Source organism: Rhopilema esculentum, chromosome 8 (genome assembly GCF_057945365.1).
Source record: "Rhopilema esculentum isolate cy_ngs chromosome 8, ASM5794536v1, whole genome shotgun sequence".
In the NCBI taxonomy this organism is placed as follows: domain Eukaryota; kingdom Metazoa; phylum Cnidaria; class Scyphozoa; order Rhizostomeae; family Rhizostomatidae; genus Rhopilema; species Rhopilema esculentum.
Window position 1 is genome coordinate 8,906,944 of NC_142822.1, and position 16,312 is coordinate 8,923,255.

A 16,312-nucleotide genomic window follows, 5' to 3' on the forward strand; every position below is an offset into this window, starting at 1 on the left:
GCATACCCTCAAGAAAGCTGATGATAAAAAGGACCTTGGCATAAAATTTAATGGTAAATTGGAATGGAACAAACAAGTTTAAGCCGTATACACAAAGTCAAACACCACTTTGAGTCTTTTGCGCAGAAACATGGAGACTTCCTCACGTGCTGTAAAATAGAGTTGTTAAACGTCACTAGTAAGACCAATTTTAGGATATTCCCCCACCGTATGGGATCCTTATAGCAAGCAAAACGTCGATAAATAGAGATGCTACCAGGCCCGTAGCCAAGGGGTGGCATGGGGTGGCAATGCCACCCTGGATCAGGCGAATACTAGCTGTTCGCCATCCCGATAATTTCTCCAATTTTTTTAATGGAGTTTTTCGTCGTTATCATTGGATTGCCATGACAATTTGAGTCAAGCTAATACTGACGGAAGGAAAATTGTTTATGTGGGTCTTTTATTATCCATATAGGACTTGAGATGGTGCCTGGCCGTCAAAAAAATTTCGCTGCTAAGCAAAAACATGAAAAGAAATATTGCTGAAACGTCCTCCTTACGTCAGGCAAAGTCAGTCATTAAATAACTTCAAGACAGCTATAGATGACATCAATGTTTCCAGTTATTACTGAAAAGTACAAAAACTGTTTTTAGCTAATTATTTTACTCAGAACTAAAAGGAAACTTAAAATTTGATATACCCCTTTACCATTCTTTTTGGGAAACTAATACTGCTCAACACAAACCAGTCATCTCAACTCACAAATACTGCCTCCATTGCACTATAAGTCTCATTTCGTTCGAAAAACTCTAGCAGTAGAGTTTCCTAAAAAGTGCAAAACATCAAATTTTACTATTTAACAGTTAACAGCTGAACACTAAAAAATTGTCCGTAATACCCATTATTGGGTCTTTGTACGTTTTCCGATAGATAGATACAATCAAGATAAAGTTCAGTGGTCAAAGGCCAGCCTCTTTCTTCTTCGTGTCTCGTTTCAGAAAATTTCCAGAAATCGAAAGCGGAAGCTATTTAGGTAAACTCTTACCTTGACCCTACACTACACACACACGAGCCAAGCAAACATCTTGTCAGCAGGTAAATATTGTAATAAATTGATGTAAAATAAGAATTAACAGTTTTAATTTCAAGCACAGTGTCGCTGGACTCAGTTGCATTTTTTTACAAGGCCAGACCATACAAGGCCATGTTCGCACGAGATCAGTTCAGTTTAGCTTCGTAGGCTGAATTCTGAAAAAAGATTTTGATTTAACTATTTTTAGGGACTATTTTTAGTATTTTAACATTCCACAACATCGCTGTTATTACACTAGGTTAAACATAGATATTGACAAGCAAATTGAATCCCATTTTTCACCCAGATCAGCATTTTTATTGCAGAATCTTGTATTATTGTCTTTTAATTGCTGTTATCTCCTACATTCCAACTTGCATCAGATTCCCTGTAATGCCTTTCCCTTTGTCATATGGTGCTAGGTAAAATATACTTCATGCTGTAGAAAATTATTTTTACGGTATTTTGTCTTTTGTTATCCAGGTTAAACAAAGAGAAAGGTAAAAAGAATGAAATGGATGGTGATCATCCTTATCACAATATGGGTGTAGAATCCCCGCCAATTAACAACTCTTACAAAATCACAACAGAGAAAAAGCTTCAGCAAAACAAGCAATTAGCAAGAATCTTCTTTTCACTTTTTCTTGTCTGCCTGGTTCTACTGATTTGTGCTGTAGTTTTCAAATTTGGATGCCCCTCAAAAGTTGCTACAAGCAGAGAAAAAAGCCAAAGTCCTGTCATCAAATTCCTTCATGTATCAGACATTCATTTGGATCTTCAGTACAACAACAGCTTGAGCAAAAAATCTCTTTGTCGTAACTTGGTAAACATAACATCAGAAACAGCTCCATTTCAAGCACCATATGGCAGAGTTCGTTGTGATTCACCAGAAATATTGGTAGAATCTGCCCTTGGGTTCATGAGAAACCTTTCTCTCACAAAATTTGGAAAGATTGATTTCTTTATGTTCACAGGTAAATATGGCAATGATGTGTTGTTTTATACTAAAATTGATGTATTGTCTAAAGTGTAAAATCTTTATTTTATTGCATTGCATTGCAAAATATTCTCCCCAAACACAATAGGACTATCAGGCTTCTGATGCATTTTAAAGAATGAAATAACCCAAATTGTTGAGAATTTTGAGGAGCTTTATACTTCGATTGGACAATTTTAGTGTTTGGGGGGATGGGCTCATTTGTGAATTTTCCACATTGTATTGGCCAGAGAAGGCAGCAAAAAAGGCAGCTATGTGAATTCAGCTTGGCATTGATCATATAGCTTGTATATATTATTTTCTTCATTTAAAAAAATCATTAATATTTTGCTTGTGCAAATGTCAGTGGATGCTCTTAAGAAACTTTCTCATTTCTAAGAATCGTGTAATGTTTTGTGTGTTGAAATATAATACAGGGCTGTTGAAAGTTGAAATTGTAGAATTTTGTGATGAACCTTTTTAACAAAGATTTGTAGTGATATTGAAGCATGCCTTATTACCACAGGTGACCAAGTTGCACATGCAATTGGCCGTGACTATGGAAATAGTACCATAATGGAAAGGGTCCTGAATAACATGAGAGCAGCCAGCAATAAAATTGCCTTGGCATTTTCTGGAATACCAATTTTCCCATCATTTGGAAACAATGATCTCCCAGGAGATTATGTCCTTCCGCAAGACAGCAAGTTCTATGAAGATGTTCTGGCATTTTGGCAGCCATTGGTCTTGTGCAAAAATTGTTCATTCAAGGTTACAACTGAGGAGGAGTTGAAGAAGACATTCTTAGCTGGAGGCTACTACAAAGCAGCAATCCCACGTAAATATGTCCCCTGTCTTCTCTTTTTCAGTTTTATACAGCTCACCAATAGCCGAGCCAGCCATTAGGCTCTGAGGGGGGGGGGAACAAAAATTTTCAGGCCATGCTCTTTAAGCACCAGAAAAACACTCTTTCGCCAACAAAGAATGCCAATTTTAATTAAAGGGAACTCCTATGACTAACTTTTGGTTAGGTCAGGGCAGTTTGAAAATCATAGGATTACATCACAAAAAGTTTTGTACCAAAACATTACCCCTCCTCCAATCTTTTTCTCATCAAATTCAGAAAAAAATACAAAATTGGTCCTGCCAAAACTGGGGGATGTTTCCCCCTCCCCAAGTCCTCCCATGGTGCCACCACTGCAGCTCACTTTCTCTCAAAGCAAGCAAAGGAGGTGGTACCCATTGAATTTTATGTTCATTTTCCACAGAAGTTGGCTAAGACATGCCCCATAGTTGTAATGTGGTGGAGCAGTTGAACAATTAAAAGTTGGGTGCCATCTTATTGTTGGTTCTGATGCAAGCATGTTCCTCCATACAGTCTGACTATTTCAATTATTCCAGCAATGTAGCACCTATAGGGAACAATTTATTGTTGTACCACTGCTGTTGTTGTTCTTAAGCACAAATTACAATGTTTTAATCATGTGAGTTTCTTGTACGTCTGTCTGGATTATTCAAAAATTGAAAATTTTATTGTTGTTTCAGCATTAAAACTTGTGCTCCTGCAACTAAATTCAAATTATTGGAATGTTGAGTGTATTAAAAGAAATCCAAAGGGTCAGACTTTGGTGATTGCAGATGCCCAGATGAAATGGTTGGAAAACCAGCTACAAATTGCGAAATCTGCTGATAATAAAGTTATCATTTCAGGCCATATTCCACCAGGGTAAGATTTATGTTGTCAGTAAACCATTTTACATTGACAGTATCTCTCAAACCAAATATAAACCAGCTGGGAGTTTACAGAGTGGGGTCTATCACCTCTGTGAAGAAGGGGAAAGGTTTAGATTAATGTTTGGCTTTATCATCAGAGACAATATCCATTGTTTCAAGGAGGAGACCTGCACATCCAATGGCCCCCTTATCTTTGACATGTGTCAATAAGAACATGAGACAGGGGCCATGCCAAATGGGGGGCCAGAGAGTCAAAGCCATCACTCAAGGCATGTTCCCCTATGATCGTGAGCAGCGTGGGCATCAATACAAAGAAATAGTATGAGCAATGGGACCTAAATTGTCTATCTGATCCATAGCTGCACACAGGGTAGTTAGCACAAAGACACCCTTGAAGAACAAAATATCACCAATTTGCATGCCTTAGGTGCTTTAGAGAGCGAGTTAGAACAGTTGAGGATACGACAGTGTTTTCGTCGAAAGCGTTTGTTTGTTCGGGAGTCCTACCAGCTAAAAGAATTGCATATTCAAAATATCCATGTACGGATATACCTGGCTTGCAGTGGAATATTGAGGGTCAAAATTCTTTAATGCGAGTTGGATATGCCGAAAATGATGTAACACTTTTGGCGAATGAAATCAATTCTTTTTATTACCGCGCAAATCTGTTTTGAATTCTAGAATCAACGCCTATGGTGCATTTGATGGATTTTGGGCACAAAACTACACGCAAAAGTATGTTGACCTTGTGACAAAGACGTTCAGTGACACTGTTATTGGTATGTTTTCAAACTTAACTTCAGAATAGCTAAACCGATTTCGCGCAACAAGTGTGGCGAATTTTAAATAAAACAAAGAGTTTTGAAAAGGATATGCTACACACTTTATTGTTTATAAGAATACCTAATTTTTCCCGAGCCTCAATATTTTTAAAAAATTTTGATTTCGAGCCTAAAATTATTCTTAAATTAATCTTGTGTGGCCAAGGGCGTAAATTCTCCTTAAGATCTAAGAAAAACTTCAAATCTTTTTTTATGTGTTGCTTCATCATAGAATAACACAATAACCAAAACAGGCAATTTTATGTGTAATTGGAATACAGAATCTAGTCACTGAGTCACACTATAGAGTTAGTTAATCTCAAAGCAGATGAATTTATTTCAAACATAAGTATATGTATATATGTATATGCAGTGTAAAAGTGACAGTTATTTTACTTTGTGAGACAACTTAGATAAATGAAAAATGCAAGTCTTGATGAAGCTTGAGCCTCCTCTTGAAGCTTGATTATTAAATTGTTCTTAAATTTTAGCGGTTTTGAACCTCAATATTTTTATAGACTAAGTTATAATGAAAAACGTGTGTAGAAACGATTGGCGCCAACTGCATTCCAAGCGATGAAAGAGTCGATTCAATAAAAGATTTTTCAAATTACTCTTTCTTATCTAACAGAAAACATGTGAATGGAACAATGTTTGAGATAAAATTACGCAGTTATTGTAACAGAGACAAGCACCCTTGCCAGTGGAAGGCATTCTAGTAATTTTTGTTTAACGACCTGTGCATCTATATCGAGCCAATGATCCCATATTAAATTTGCCGTATCATTTCAAGAGGTGTTCCTTTCGCTGTAGCGATGGCCTGACTAAATGAACATTTCTGAGAAAAATACTTCAAGGGTCCATATGATAACAAAGAACCTTAGATTAAAATGAAGATTATGGCAAAACTTTTATTCTTTGTAATTTAATTTAAAGCCACAACATATGTTTTGATAAGAGCTTAGAGCTTATGCATGTGGTCTACGTAGGAGATTCATGGTTATGTAATCTTTTTTCTCTCTGCTTTTCTCAGGACAGCTTTTTGGCCATATTCACAAGGACGATTTGAGACTTCAAATGTTGAATGACAAGGCTGGCAGTGTCGATACACACTCATCTTTCGTATTTACGGCACCTGGTATCACGCCTATATACAACAACAACCCTGGATTTCGTGTTGTCACGTTCAACACTGTCAAACGGTTGCTTACTGACTACCATCAGTATTACATGGACCTCGTTTTGACAACACGTAAGTTTTTCACACCCATGTCTCCTTTTGACTACAGTACATGCCAGAAGTCTAACTGATATCAGTTTCCAAGGTCAAAATCAATCACCCCTTCCCCCTACCCTCTTCTCCCCCATGGACCAATGTTGGTTTACTATGAAACGGGTTAGGATAATAGGATGCACTTTCTTTTGCGCTTCTTTTATGATATTCCTCTAAATTATCAACATTGTTCTAGGGGGAAGGGGGCGGAAGAGGTAATTTTTATCGAAAAAGGAATGAAAGGATATAAAATGCAAAGCAAATTGCTAGGTGTTCCAAGTACTTTTGGCAGGCATTGTATCTTGCTTTCCTTGTTATAACACTGGTCTCGTTTCAGGTATCATAACTGTTTCACATCGATACAGCATATTGTGTCATAGCAAGACAAAATCAGTTTTTATCAAAGAGAGGGAAGATTATCATGAGAGCTATAAAATAGTCTGTCAGAAATGGTTTCAAATTGTAAGGATGCTATAAAAATGCTTAAAGCAGATTAGGCAGTCTATAATTAAGCGAGCTTTCAGTTAATTGTCAATTGCAGCTTCGGAAACTAACATGCTTAATTAGACAAGCAATGTTCTGACGAAACATTTGTTCTATCCATGACCGTTAAAGCTATAGGGCTCACGATAATTGTTTCAGTAGCTACAACATGTAGGGATATTGAAAAATTTAAGGATAGGATTCTTGTTTAAAGGCTCTTGCACAACTGTCAGTTGGTGTTTAGTGTCAGTTGTCTTGAGAAATTGATTGCGTTTTGCATTTTCATGCAGTGCGAAATTAGGCCAGTTTTGAAAATATAGTCACAAGGCATTCCGGTTGCGCAAGAGCCTTTAAATCACAATAACATCGATGACATATTCCAAAAGGTTCCTGACCTTCTGAGATTTAACCTGGTAAGGATTTTCTCAGCCGTACAAGGAAGGGTTTTCTCAATTGTGACAACAATAATTTTCACACTGCTGAACCTCCTCAGAACAGCAATGAGGTAGCGAAACAGTGGAAACCATTAACTGACAAGTCCACGTTAATGATAATAAAAGCATTTATCATAAATTGACGTCAACGCCAATGATATTAGTGACGAACCAAATTAAGTCACATTAATAAAGAGACTATTTCAGTTTTCTTGTGGACAATTCAAGGGAGCACCTGCCTACTCAGTCCAAAATACTGTTATTCTGCTGCCCCTCGTCAGTCTCTCTGATTGACTGGGTACGGTTATTTCAGTTCAGTTTCAGTTTATAATGTTAGTTTCGGTTGCTTCCCACATAAGTGGTAATCAGTCCTATATGGTGTTATCTGATGTATGAAACCCGTGCTTACTTCAAAGTAAATCAAATTATGGTATAAAAAGACTAATATGTTTTCATTAGACCTGATTTATGATTAAAAATTGCCTTCCTTCCTCGTTAGCATATTTATATGGATTTGGTGCCTCCACTAAAATCAGGGCTAGAGTTACATCCGTCCTATCTATCTTACTATCCTTTAATGAGATGTAGAAGCAAAACTTGCGCGTGAATGCGGGTAAACCGCGTAAATGCTGCGTCATTCTGGATTGCATAGTGAATTTATAATCGAGTTTGAAATAGCATTCTCTACCACTCCACCGAAATCGTTCCCTGGAAGTCTTTTAGCGTAGTGGGTTTGGTCATGTGTTGCAGAAATTCTTCCGTCAGAAATCTGAAATGCATCGACAATCTGGATACCATTAGCTTTCATATATCGATCGGCTAAGTCGTTGAATTGTCTTACTCTTGAAGGTGACGTGTTTTCTTTCCAGTCAATCACCGCCTGATCTGACCTCCAAGGCAGACTTACAGTGTTCACCCATATCACTTGCTTGCCGCTTCGCATCAGATACACCATGCTTTCTGTGTATGCAGCTAGTTTCTTCGTCATGAATTCGTAGTCCGTACTTTCGCGCAGTGCCCAATGACCGAAATTCATAATAAACAAATCACTTTCCATGGCATCTCCGGGAAATTGAGTGGAAAACTTGGAACGACGAACCTTTGGATGCATGTACTTTTCATATGGAAGGCTAATGTTGCCATACGTAAGCGGCAAGCGAGTACCTCTGGCGTCAAATATCCATTCTATTCGCGGGATTTTGTTGAAGACCATTTTAATGTGCGTCTTCGCGCAAGAATGGCAAGCGCCATACAGCCGGGTCACCCAATGATACGCCCTGTATCTCATGTGAGAATCTCCGGCAAATACCAGGCTCCGCCATCGACTTTTTGCTAGACACCGCTTCATGTCGTCATTTGAATAATGGTGCAGCTGGCATCTGTATGGAAGCCAACGGAACCCATGGATATGATCAAAGTTGAAATTTGGGTCACTCTGCCATGGGCCGCATCTTTCTAGCGGTGGAAAGACATCGCCCAACACATTACCACATTTCACCCATCTTCCGCGTGCTTGACCACTTTCACGCTTTGTACAGTACCGCGTAATTCCGCGCGGTATCGTATTAGGAAGGACTGTTACTTCATAAGGGCTGCCTTGGATTTGTTTGAGAATTGGTTTCACGTGGTGCTTATCCTCTAAGTTATCCCCATTTACGTATATCAGCATAACAATAACAACAAATTTGCCTGGTATAGACAAAAGTAGGTTTGCCGTATATGTATTATTTTCGCTATATACCGCAGCAGCAGTGACAAGTTCATTATTGCTGTACGCCTGAACTCTTAGTATACTCCCATCTTTTATTCTTATCAAGTCTTGTATTTCCGTTGTACAATTTTCACTTGGCTCCCAATTGATTGTAACTGTGTGGTACATCCAAGCTATTGAAAAGTTACTGTGACTCACCTTATAGACACAGCTTGTTGCGTGGTAATCAACTTCACTCTCCTTTTGAATATTCTTGGTAATTTTTACTTTTCTCCATACTCTATTATACCTCGAAAAAATCGCAGCGCCTATTAAAATTGCTATCAGGCTGTAAACATACGCAAGCTTTATTCCGCTAGAATGTACCATAGTTTCTGTGACAATACCTTGTACTCTAATGCAATTCAATTGGTTGGGTTTCAAGGGCAATTCCCATCGTCGTGGCTACATTTTCTGCCCCTGTACGAGTATAGTTAACCAGTGCTCTTTTTGTTCAGCAACCAAAACACTTGAACAGTCTAAGTCTTGAAATCGTTCTTCTACGCTGTTATTAGGCCGAGAATGCTTGTCCAATGCTCCTAAAGGCGAAAATATCAATAGAGATTTGTTGTCCTCTCCTCATCTGTTGATAGGCCAGTAATTTTCTTGCAGTAACATCGATGTACGTACAATTTCTCAAACTTTAAGCGTGCTTGTATCGCACAAATACTTGTCACTTTGAACAATTATTTCTCATCAACATCCAACAAGCGGCTTGCAACTTATTGTGATCCACTATGAAACGTTTAATCACTTAGTATCAGCAAAAAACGTTTGAATCACTTTACCAACCATAAACTTGAAAGGTATTTCATGTTTTGATCATTTCGCATTGATTCCATAGCATCAATAGCGGGAGATAATGAAGCAATAGATACAGATTGGCTGTTATTCGTTGATGATCTGTTTTTCTTCGAAGTACCAGCATAAAGACCATAGATCAATGCTGCTTTTCTCTCAGTCCTAAAAGGCCTCGCTCGCACGTTTTAATCTATACCTGCGACAATTTTGGCAGGTATTGCAAAATGAGTGATTTTCTTTTATAATCAAGGTTGGCAAGTCTCACGGTTTGGCCGTCTCACTTACGCATATTCACATCTTCTCTCAGTCTCACAACGCGAGTTATTTTTCTCACGGATTTCTTTCTGGGCCTCATTCTTCTTTCAATTCAGATCAAACGCCTCAGTGGTTGCTGAACACATTCCATTCCACTACATTGTTTATGACAATCACTTGCCCAGACCTGTTGCGCGAATGATTGTCAAACGCGTTAATGTATCAGTATTATACATTATTATTGTTCATTGCTTCGAATCTTTATTCTTATGTTTAAAAGCCTGTTCTCTGTGTTTTTCTGGCATGTTTTAAATGTGAAATGAACAAATGTAAATGGAGTTTTTTAGTTTTTGGCGCCACAATAATGAATATCAGTTTTCCTCAACAATAGCGAAAAACAATTCGATTCCTTTTCTGATCGTTAAATTATGCGGTTTGCTCGGATTCGTACTTCATTTCACGGAATTTTTATTTTGTATACGATCTATCAAAAGTATGCGATCAACAGGTTTGTACGGAATTCTTCGGAACGTTTAGTTTAGCGCCAACTTCTCCTACCCACGCGCGATAACATTCTAAAATTCTTCATTGTTCACGTATTCTCGTGGACAGTTATGTTTCACCAATTCCTTATACACTATTACCCCACACAGTTAACCATATTGAGGAATTAAACGAACCTACCTGCAGGCAAAATTTGGTTGCAATTCTATCAGTCGTGTATTCTGCTTGGCGGGCCGAATTTGGCCGTCGACCGTAAAAATATTTTGGCCCCTAACCATTCCAAACAACTGACAACCTTAGCCATTTGTATGCTGATATCTTTTGTATTGTTTTAATCTTTGCCATCATTTTATACTATAGAAACGAAAATTCCAACATGGCTGTTTGATTACTCGTTCAGCGATAAATACATGAGTCATCTACCGGAAGACGAGAGATTTATAAATGGCAAGCTGATTTCTGACATAGTGGAGAGCTTTGTAAATCGAACTAACGAAAACAGGCATTGGCAGAATTACATTCAACATCGCCAAGTCAATTACCAACCTGATCCATACTCGAGATACAGGCTGTACTGCGCTGCCAAACACGTGACCAAGACAGCATTCGATGAATGTGTGAAACGATACCCTGTTACTGGCGGATAAAGTCATCTACATAAATTTACACTTTGTATTAAATTGTGAATGAGTTCTAGTTTGGTAAAGAAATCCGAAACCTTTGCTTGTATAACTAATTACTTCGCTGTAAATTGATGGTTGGTATTTTTTTATTTTAAATGTCACCACGGGTCATTTCTCATTTTATCTCTCAGTGCTGTTTTCAAATGGTTCGGCAGGATGGAGACAAAAACTACAACTTCTTGACGTATTTGTGTCTTTTCAGATCAACAAACATACGTTATACACTACTGAGGCCTTTCTCAAGCACCTACAGTATGAACTCTAAACTAAGTCTAAATCTGAGTCCCTAAACCAAGTTTCTACTGGGGTATATATGTGTTTTGAGGAATAATGGGCGAGGTCTGTATAATCATTACACTGCAAAATATAACAATAGATGTGGGCTGTATAGACATTACTCTGCGGAAATATTGCCGAGATCGGGGCTATAACAGAAGGCCAAGGAATTCTCTAATCTATGCGTGATAATTCTTGCATAAACTCTAAACAATAGAACTGTATGCTGCGTAATGCTTATCGTTGTTGTGTCATGAGAACAGAGCATACGAGACAGTAGGGGGTTTCCTATAATGAATTAGACGAAATAGCTACGTTTGCATAACAGTGGGCCTAAGCGGTTTTTTATAAGGGAGAATATTTTAAGGGAAACCGTTACTGACTTACAAAATACAAGCTTAAAAGCAGAATGAAGCATGGCGTTGAATGCGACCCGATGTGCTATTGCTCAAATAGCAGGCAATATCATGCTCCTAAAGTTAGCTCTATTAGAGTACAATTTACCGATGGGATAATGGTTTTCTAGTATTTCTTGCACTTGATTCTTCCATTCAATTACAAAGTTAAAGTTATTTTACTTTCTCCAAAGCTTTGCAGAATCGAATTAGTTAATCGGCAATATAAATGTATATTAATTTCATATTTTCCACTTCTTTGTTTGTTTATAGTTTTTAATAATTTAATATTTATTTTTAGAACTGAATTGGCAAATGTTTGCTTTTTTTCTCAGCTTTTCTCTTTTAGAGTATTGATATCCTTTATGAGGTCATTTAGTTCTTTAAAAATCCCTGTTTTTTGTTCATGACCAAATATAATGGAAGTGTGATACAACGAGGCCAATGTTTACAACCATTGCTATGTTTACAACGTACCAAACACACGTGACCGCAGACGTGCCTGGAGATATTAATGGACGTGGTTGATGTTTCTAAAGGTCAGGAACAGCAGATTACCAAGTAAAGTCAAAGGTGACAGGTGTTAAAATGAACCACAGAAACGTTGTTAGAGTTGCATCACATGAACACAACGAAGCCTGGGGAAATATGGACATGGCAAAAGAAAACGATTCCAGAGACGTGCTCAATCAAATTTTAGGCCAACTTCAGAAGATGGGTAGTTCAAACGACGGCGTGAAGTACATGGTCTGGAAGAAAGGCAGGGATGAGCACGTTGATGTTTATGTTCGTGTCAGTGTAGTCAGTGTTGGGGACATAGATGCTGTGAAACAAGAATTTCAGTGTGAGTTCTACATGAACCTGCGTTGGAAAGAGTGTACTCTTGCAGAAAGGGAGATTGTTGAGGAAGAAGAATTAGATTTGGATTCTATTTGGGATCCAGGAGTTTACATCATAGATGCAGTCAACTTTGATGTTTATGAGCGTTACCAAAAGGTCCAGCCACCTAAAAATCCTGGTGACTGGCCTGAGGTTGTACAATACTATCACATTAAAGGCACTTTCAAAGAAGTCTTAGAAGTAAACAACTTTCCATTCGATTATCAGGATCTTGCTTTGACTCTGACATCCAACTGGCATGCTGATAAATTAACATTAGTGAAGGATGATGAAAAAGATGACAACATTCACACTTGGAACTTTTATGCCAAGCAAGAATGGGATTTGCAAAGGCATGTCATAACAGAAACTCTGACACTAAAACCAACAGAAGGCTCCTCTGGCAATAGCTATCCCCAGTACAGGATAAGAATGAATGTCATGCGACAATACAAGTTCTATATCTACAACGTGTCACTGATAATGTGTCTCATAACTGCTTTAACTTTTACATCATTTGCAGTCAAAACAGATGCAGTTGGTGACCGTATTCAAATAACATTGACCTTAATGCTAACATCAGTTGCATTCAAGTACTATGTGCAGCAATTTGTCCCAACCGTTTCTTACTTAACACTGTTGGACAAGTATGTATTAGCATGCATGGTGTTCCAGTTCTTCATGGCAGTTTATAATGCAGTCTCAGGAATGATCACCAATGCAAAAGTGTTGTCATATAGTGAATGGAGCTCTTTCTCTGCAGGTTTGGTCATTTTTGTTATAATGCATATCATTTTTGGAGTTATAAGCTGGAAAAAAGTCAAGTCTGCAGAGCATAAAATCTCTACTGATAGAATGAGTTATAAAAGCACAAACCCTGGGCAAATTAAAGCTGAAGATGTAAAGCACTGTGATTTTAAAAAAGTATCATTTCTTTAAGCTTTTTATCATTTTAGAAACTACCATTTTTGATACATTAATTGGCAGCTAATGTTTACTTTGCCATAGATAGTACAATGTAGGTTTTCTAGGCTGTTATAAACAAGCCACCCTGGCAAATTCTGGGAGCTCATTATAAACAGTAAACCAGGGGTTGGAAAAAAGCTTGAATACAAAAAGCAGTTCACAATAGACAGTTAGAAAGGGAAAATTTGGATGAATGTGGTTATTTTTCATCTTTGCCAATGTTTCTACTTTTCGGCAATAGGTACATAACTTTAAGTAGGAATATTTTAGTTTAGTAGAAAGATTGGATAGGTTTATGACACTATTATATTTTCTAGAACCACACACAAATATTGTTGAATACATAAAATTTGATTATTGAACAGTGAAAGATTATTTATTTTGGTGCCCAACAAAACTTATGTTTTGTCTTGGCAAAAAGTGATGTAAGCCTTGGCACCCGCCTTCCCAACTTATAATGTAAAAGTATTTTATTGTAATGTATTTAAGATTTATTATTTGGATTTACTTTACACTCAAATAAGTATTATTTGAATTATATACAAGTTATTTAATAGTTTTATAATCAATCTTTTGGTGGTACAAAACTTGAAAATGGCTTTGAAAAAAGCAAACATTTAGTAAACTAAAGCTTTTCATCTGACACTCTTCAGAGTTTAAAACATCAGAACATAGATTGAAAACTCTACACTAAGAAATATATATCTTGAACTCTATTGGTAACATTTTAAATCGGCAAGCGGCACTGATTGGTCAACCTCAATAGTCATGGCCTATTTCAACCCACAACTAGGTATATATATATTTCCAAGTGTACAGTTTTGATCATTGTTATGATGTTTTAAACTCTGAAGAGTATCTGACAAAAAGCTTTAGTATGACGAAAAATGCTTGCTTTTTTGAAAGCCATTTGCAAGTTTTATCACCTTTAATCATGTTTTTACATTACCTTATATGACACAATGTAATGAAAACTTCATCGTAAAAACAGAGTTTTCAAATGTAAAGGTGAATTTCCACTTCACTGTATGGACGGAAACAGTAAACGGTTCTAAAAGCTTCCACCTAAAAGTTATCAATTTCCACTTGGCTTCCTTTCCATTCCCATTTCGTGCAATGAAACCTTCCCCGAGGAAGGGGAAAGAAGGCATGTTTATGCTAAACAACTTTATGATGTTTTTTCTTTTGAAAGAAGATTGAAAAGTTAAACTAGAAAGAAATACGAGAAGAGCATAAAAGAGTGAAACACCTTTCAAGAAAAAAGCAGGGGGCCCTCTTGTAAAATTTCTCAGAAAGATAGCAAAAAGTAGAAAAAGAATTCATCATTGGCATTTACAAGGGGGCTCTACAATTCTGCCTGCTTCCCCTGATGATAGGTAGTACCATTTCAAGTATTTCAGTATTATTGTGGCTCAGTTCAAAGCACATTATGTTGCTGAAGTTATGATACAATGCCTCAAACATGATTGGTTGAGAGGTCAAACGGTACAAATTCCGTGGAAAAAAGTTGCCTTGAATTCAACTTCTAAAAACGAAAAGCGCTACGGTAAGCATACCGTTCTTGAACGAGTAACTATCTTCTGTGCATGCTTGTGCCGTATACCGTTTTCCGTCCATACAGTGAAGAGAAAATCCACCTTGATGATCTGATGAGTTTTATTCAAAACATTACAATTTATTTAACTCTAAAATGTGGATATTCGTTATTTAATTAAATATTAATTCTTGGTATTTTCAAAACACAATGTTGAATCTCTAATTCTATCTTTCTGTTTTGTCTCTGATTAGCACCAGAATATTCGATTCTTTCAAAAATTAGAAACTACAATTTTAAAGGTTAAGGTGTGATCTTTGGCTATTGTCTGGCCCTCCAATTTACTGTTAAATTTTTCCTGCCCTCCAATTTCCTGGTCTTCAGAGCACTGTGTATTTCTTTACAAGTTCCAAAAGGCCTCATAAAAATGACACAATTGTTGCAACTGCCCAAAATACCCATGCTGACTTTAAGAACCAGAGCCCATATAACTGACCTTGCATTATACATTGCTGAAACTGAAACATGCTTCAAGGTGTGCACAGATCTTTATTTGTTATTAAGCAGGGACTTTTCTCTAAACCCTTTGAATATGTTGTTTCTTTTCTCACCCCGCCAACTTAGCCCTATTTGTTGAGTGACTTAGTGACAGGGGTGTCACATGCATCCCACATCTCCTTTCATTAGTGACGGCGTCAGGACATGTCAGATGCTATTAACATACCCCTAGCTACATTTAAAAATGCACAAAGTAACCCACCCTTCTAAATAAAGCGTCTTTATAAAAACCCAATCAATTTTCTTCCACCTTCTGGAAGTGCCATAGCAACTGTCGACCTACAATTTCTAACAATTTCTAAAGATTTTAGACTCCATACAACCTGAACTATAATTGAGCCTCTTCCCTCACCAATCGGGTGCATTTTCCAGTATCTTGCTGAGCTCATGCTTGCCCACCATTAATAATACAAATAATATAGGAACATAAATAATGTAATAAAGCTCTGCGTCGTTAAATTAATACTGACTACCAAATTTTTTTACTGAATCAAAGCTAAATTAACCGAAAAACACAAAAACTAGGGGCAGGGGTGTCGCATCTTCCGCTCCCTGGTAGGTCTTTCCTTGATAATACGTCACAGTATGGTTTTAAGGGATTTATTTTGTGCTTACCATCATAGAGTCTTTTGTTGCCAAACGAGTTCAATTGACAATCTTTATATCGGGTTAAAGCGCAACTGTCTTGTCCTGTATCGATCTTCACAAAAGGGCTAGGCTTCAAGAGTGTTCTTAAAATTATCTGTTTAATTCTGCGTCTATTTTGAAAATTTCATCCGCACTGCGAAAAAACGTCAAAACATCGATTTAAGACTCAATGCTATGGAATACATATATACCCAGGATCGATATAGGCTAGTCATACAAGCGAGCACGACTGTTAAGGTTGCCCAATGAGTGCTGCTTACCTACGGGAAAGAAGAAAGTGAGAGTAG

The 16,312-nt window shown here is 37.3% G+C and overlaps 3 protein-coding genes across 3 annotated transcripts; 2 read left to right on the forward strand and 1 right to left on the reverse strand.

Annotated features, from left to right (window-relative positions):
* The first annotated feature begins 942 nt into the window (after positions 1-942).
* Positions 943-10,870, forward strand: LOC135694551 (cyclic GMP-AMP phosphodiesterase SMPDL3A). Its single transcript, XM_065213348.2, has 7 exons — positions 943-1,078; positions 1,539-2,029; positions 2,558-2,869; positions 3,577-3,757; positions 4,447-4,544; positions 5,620-5,838; positions 10,447-10,870. The coding sequence occupies exons 2-7, from the start codon at positions 1,570-1,572 to the stop codon at positions 10,731-10,733; spliced, it is 1,557 nt and encodes a 518-aa protein (XP_065069420.2). The 5' UTR covers positions 943-1,078; positions 1,539-1,569; the 3' UTR covers positions 10,734-10,870.
* Positions 2,546-9,547, reverse strand: LOC135694552 (uncharacterized). Its single transcript, XM_065213349.2, has one exon. It carries the CDS (start codon positions 8,854-8,856, stop codon positions 7,411-7,413), a length of 1,446 nt encoding a protein of 481 aa, XP_065069421.2. The 5' UTR covers positions 8,857-9,547; the 3' UTR covers positions 2,546-7,410.
* A 1,158-nt stretch (positions 10,871-12,028) lies between the features above and the next one.
* Positions 12,029-13,310, forward strand: LOC148959850 (gamma-aminobutyric acid receptor subunit gamma-4-like). The gene is made up of 2 exons (XM_089109797.1): positions 12,029-13,082; positions 13,276-13,310. Exons 1-2 carry the CDS (start codon positions 12,029-12,031, stop codon positions 13,308-13,310), a joined length of 1,089 nt encoding a protein of 362 aa, XP_088965923.1.
* The last annotated feature ends 3,002 nt before the right edge of the window (positions 13,311-16,312 follow it).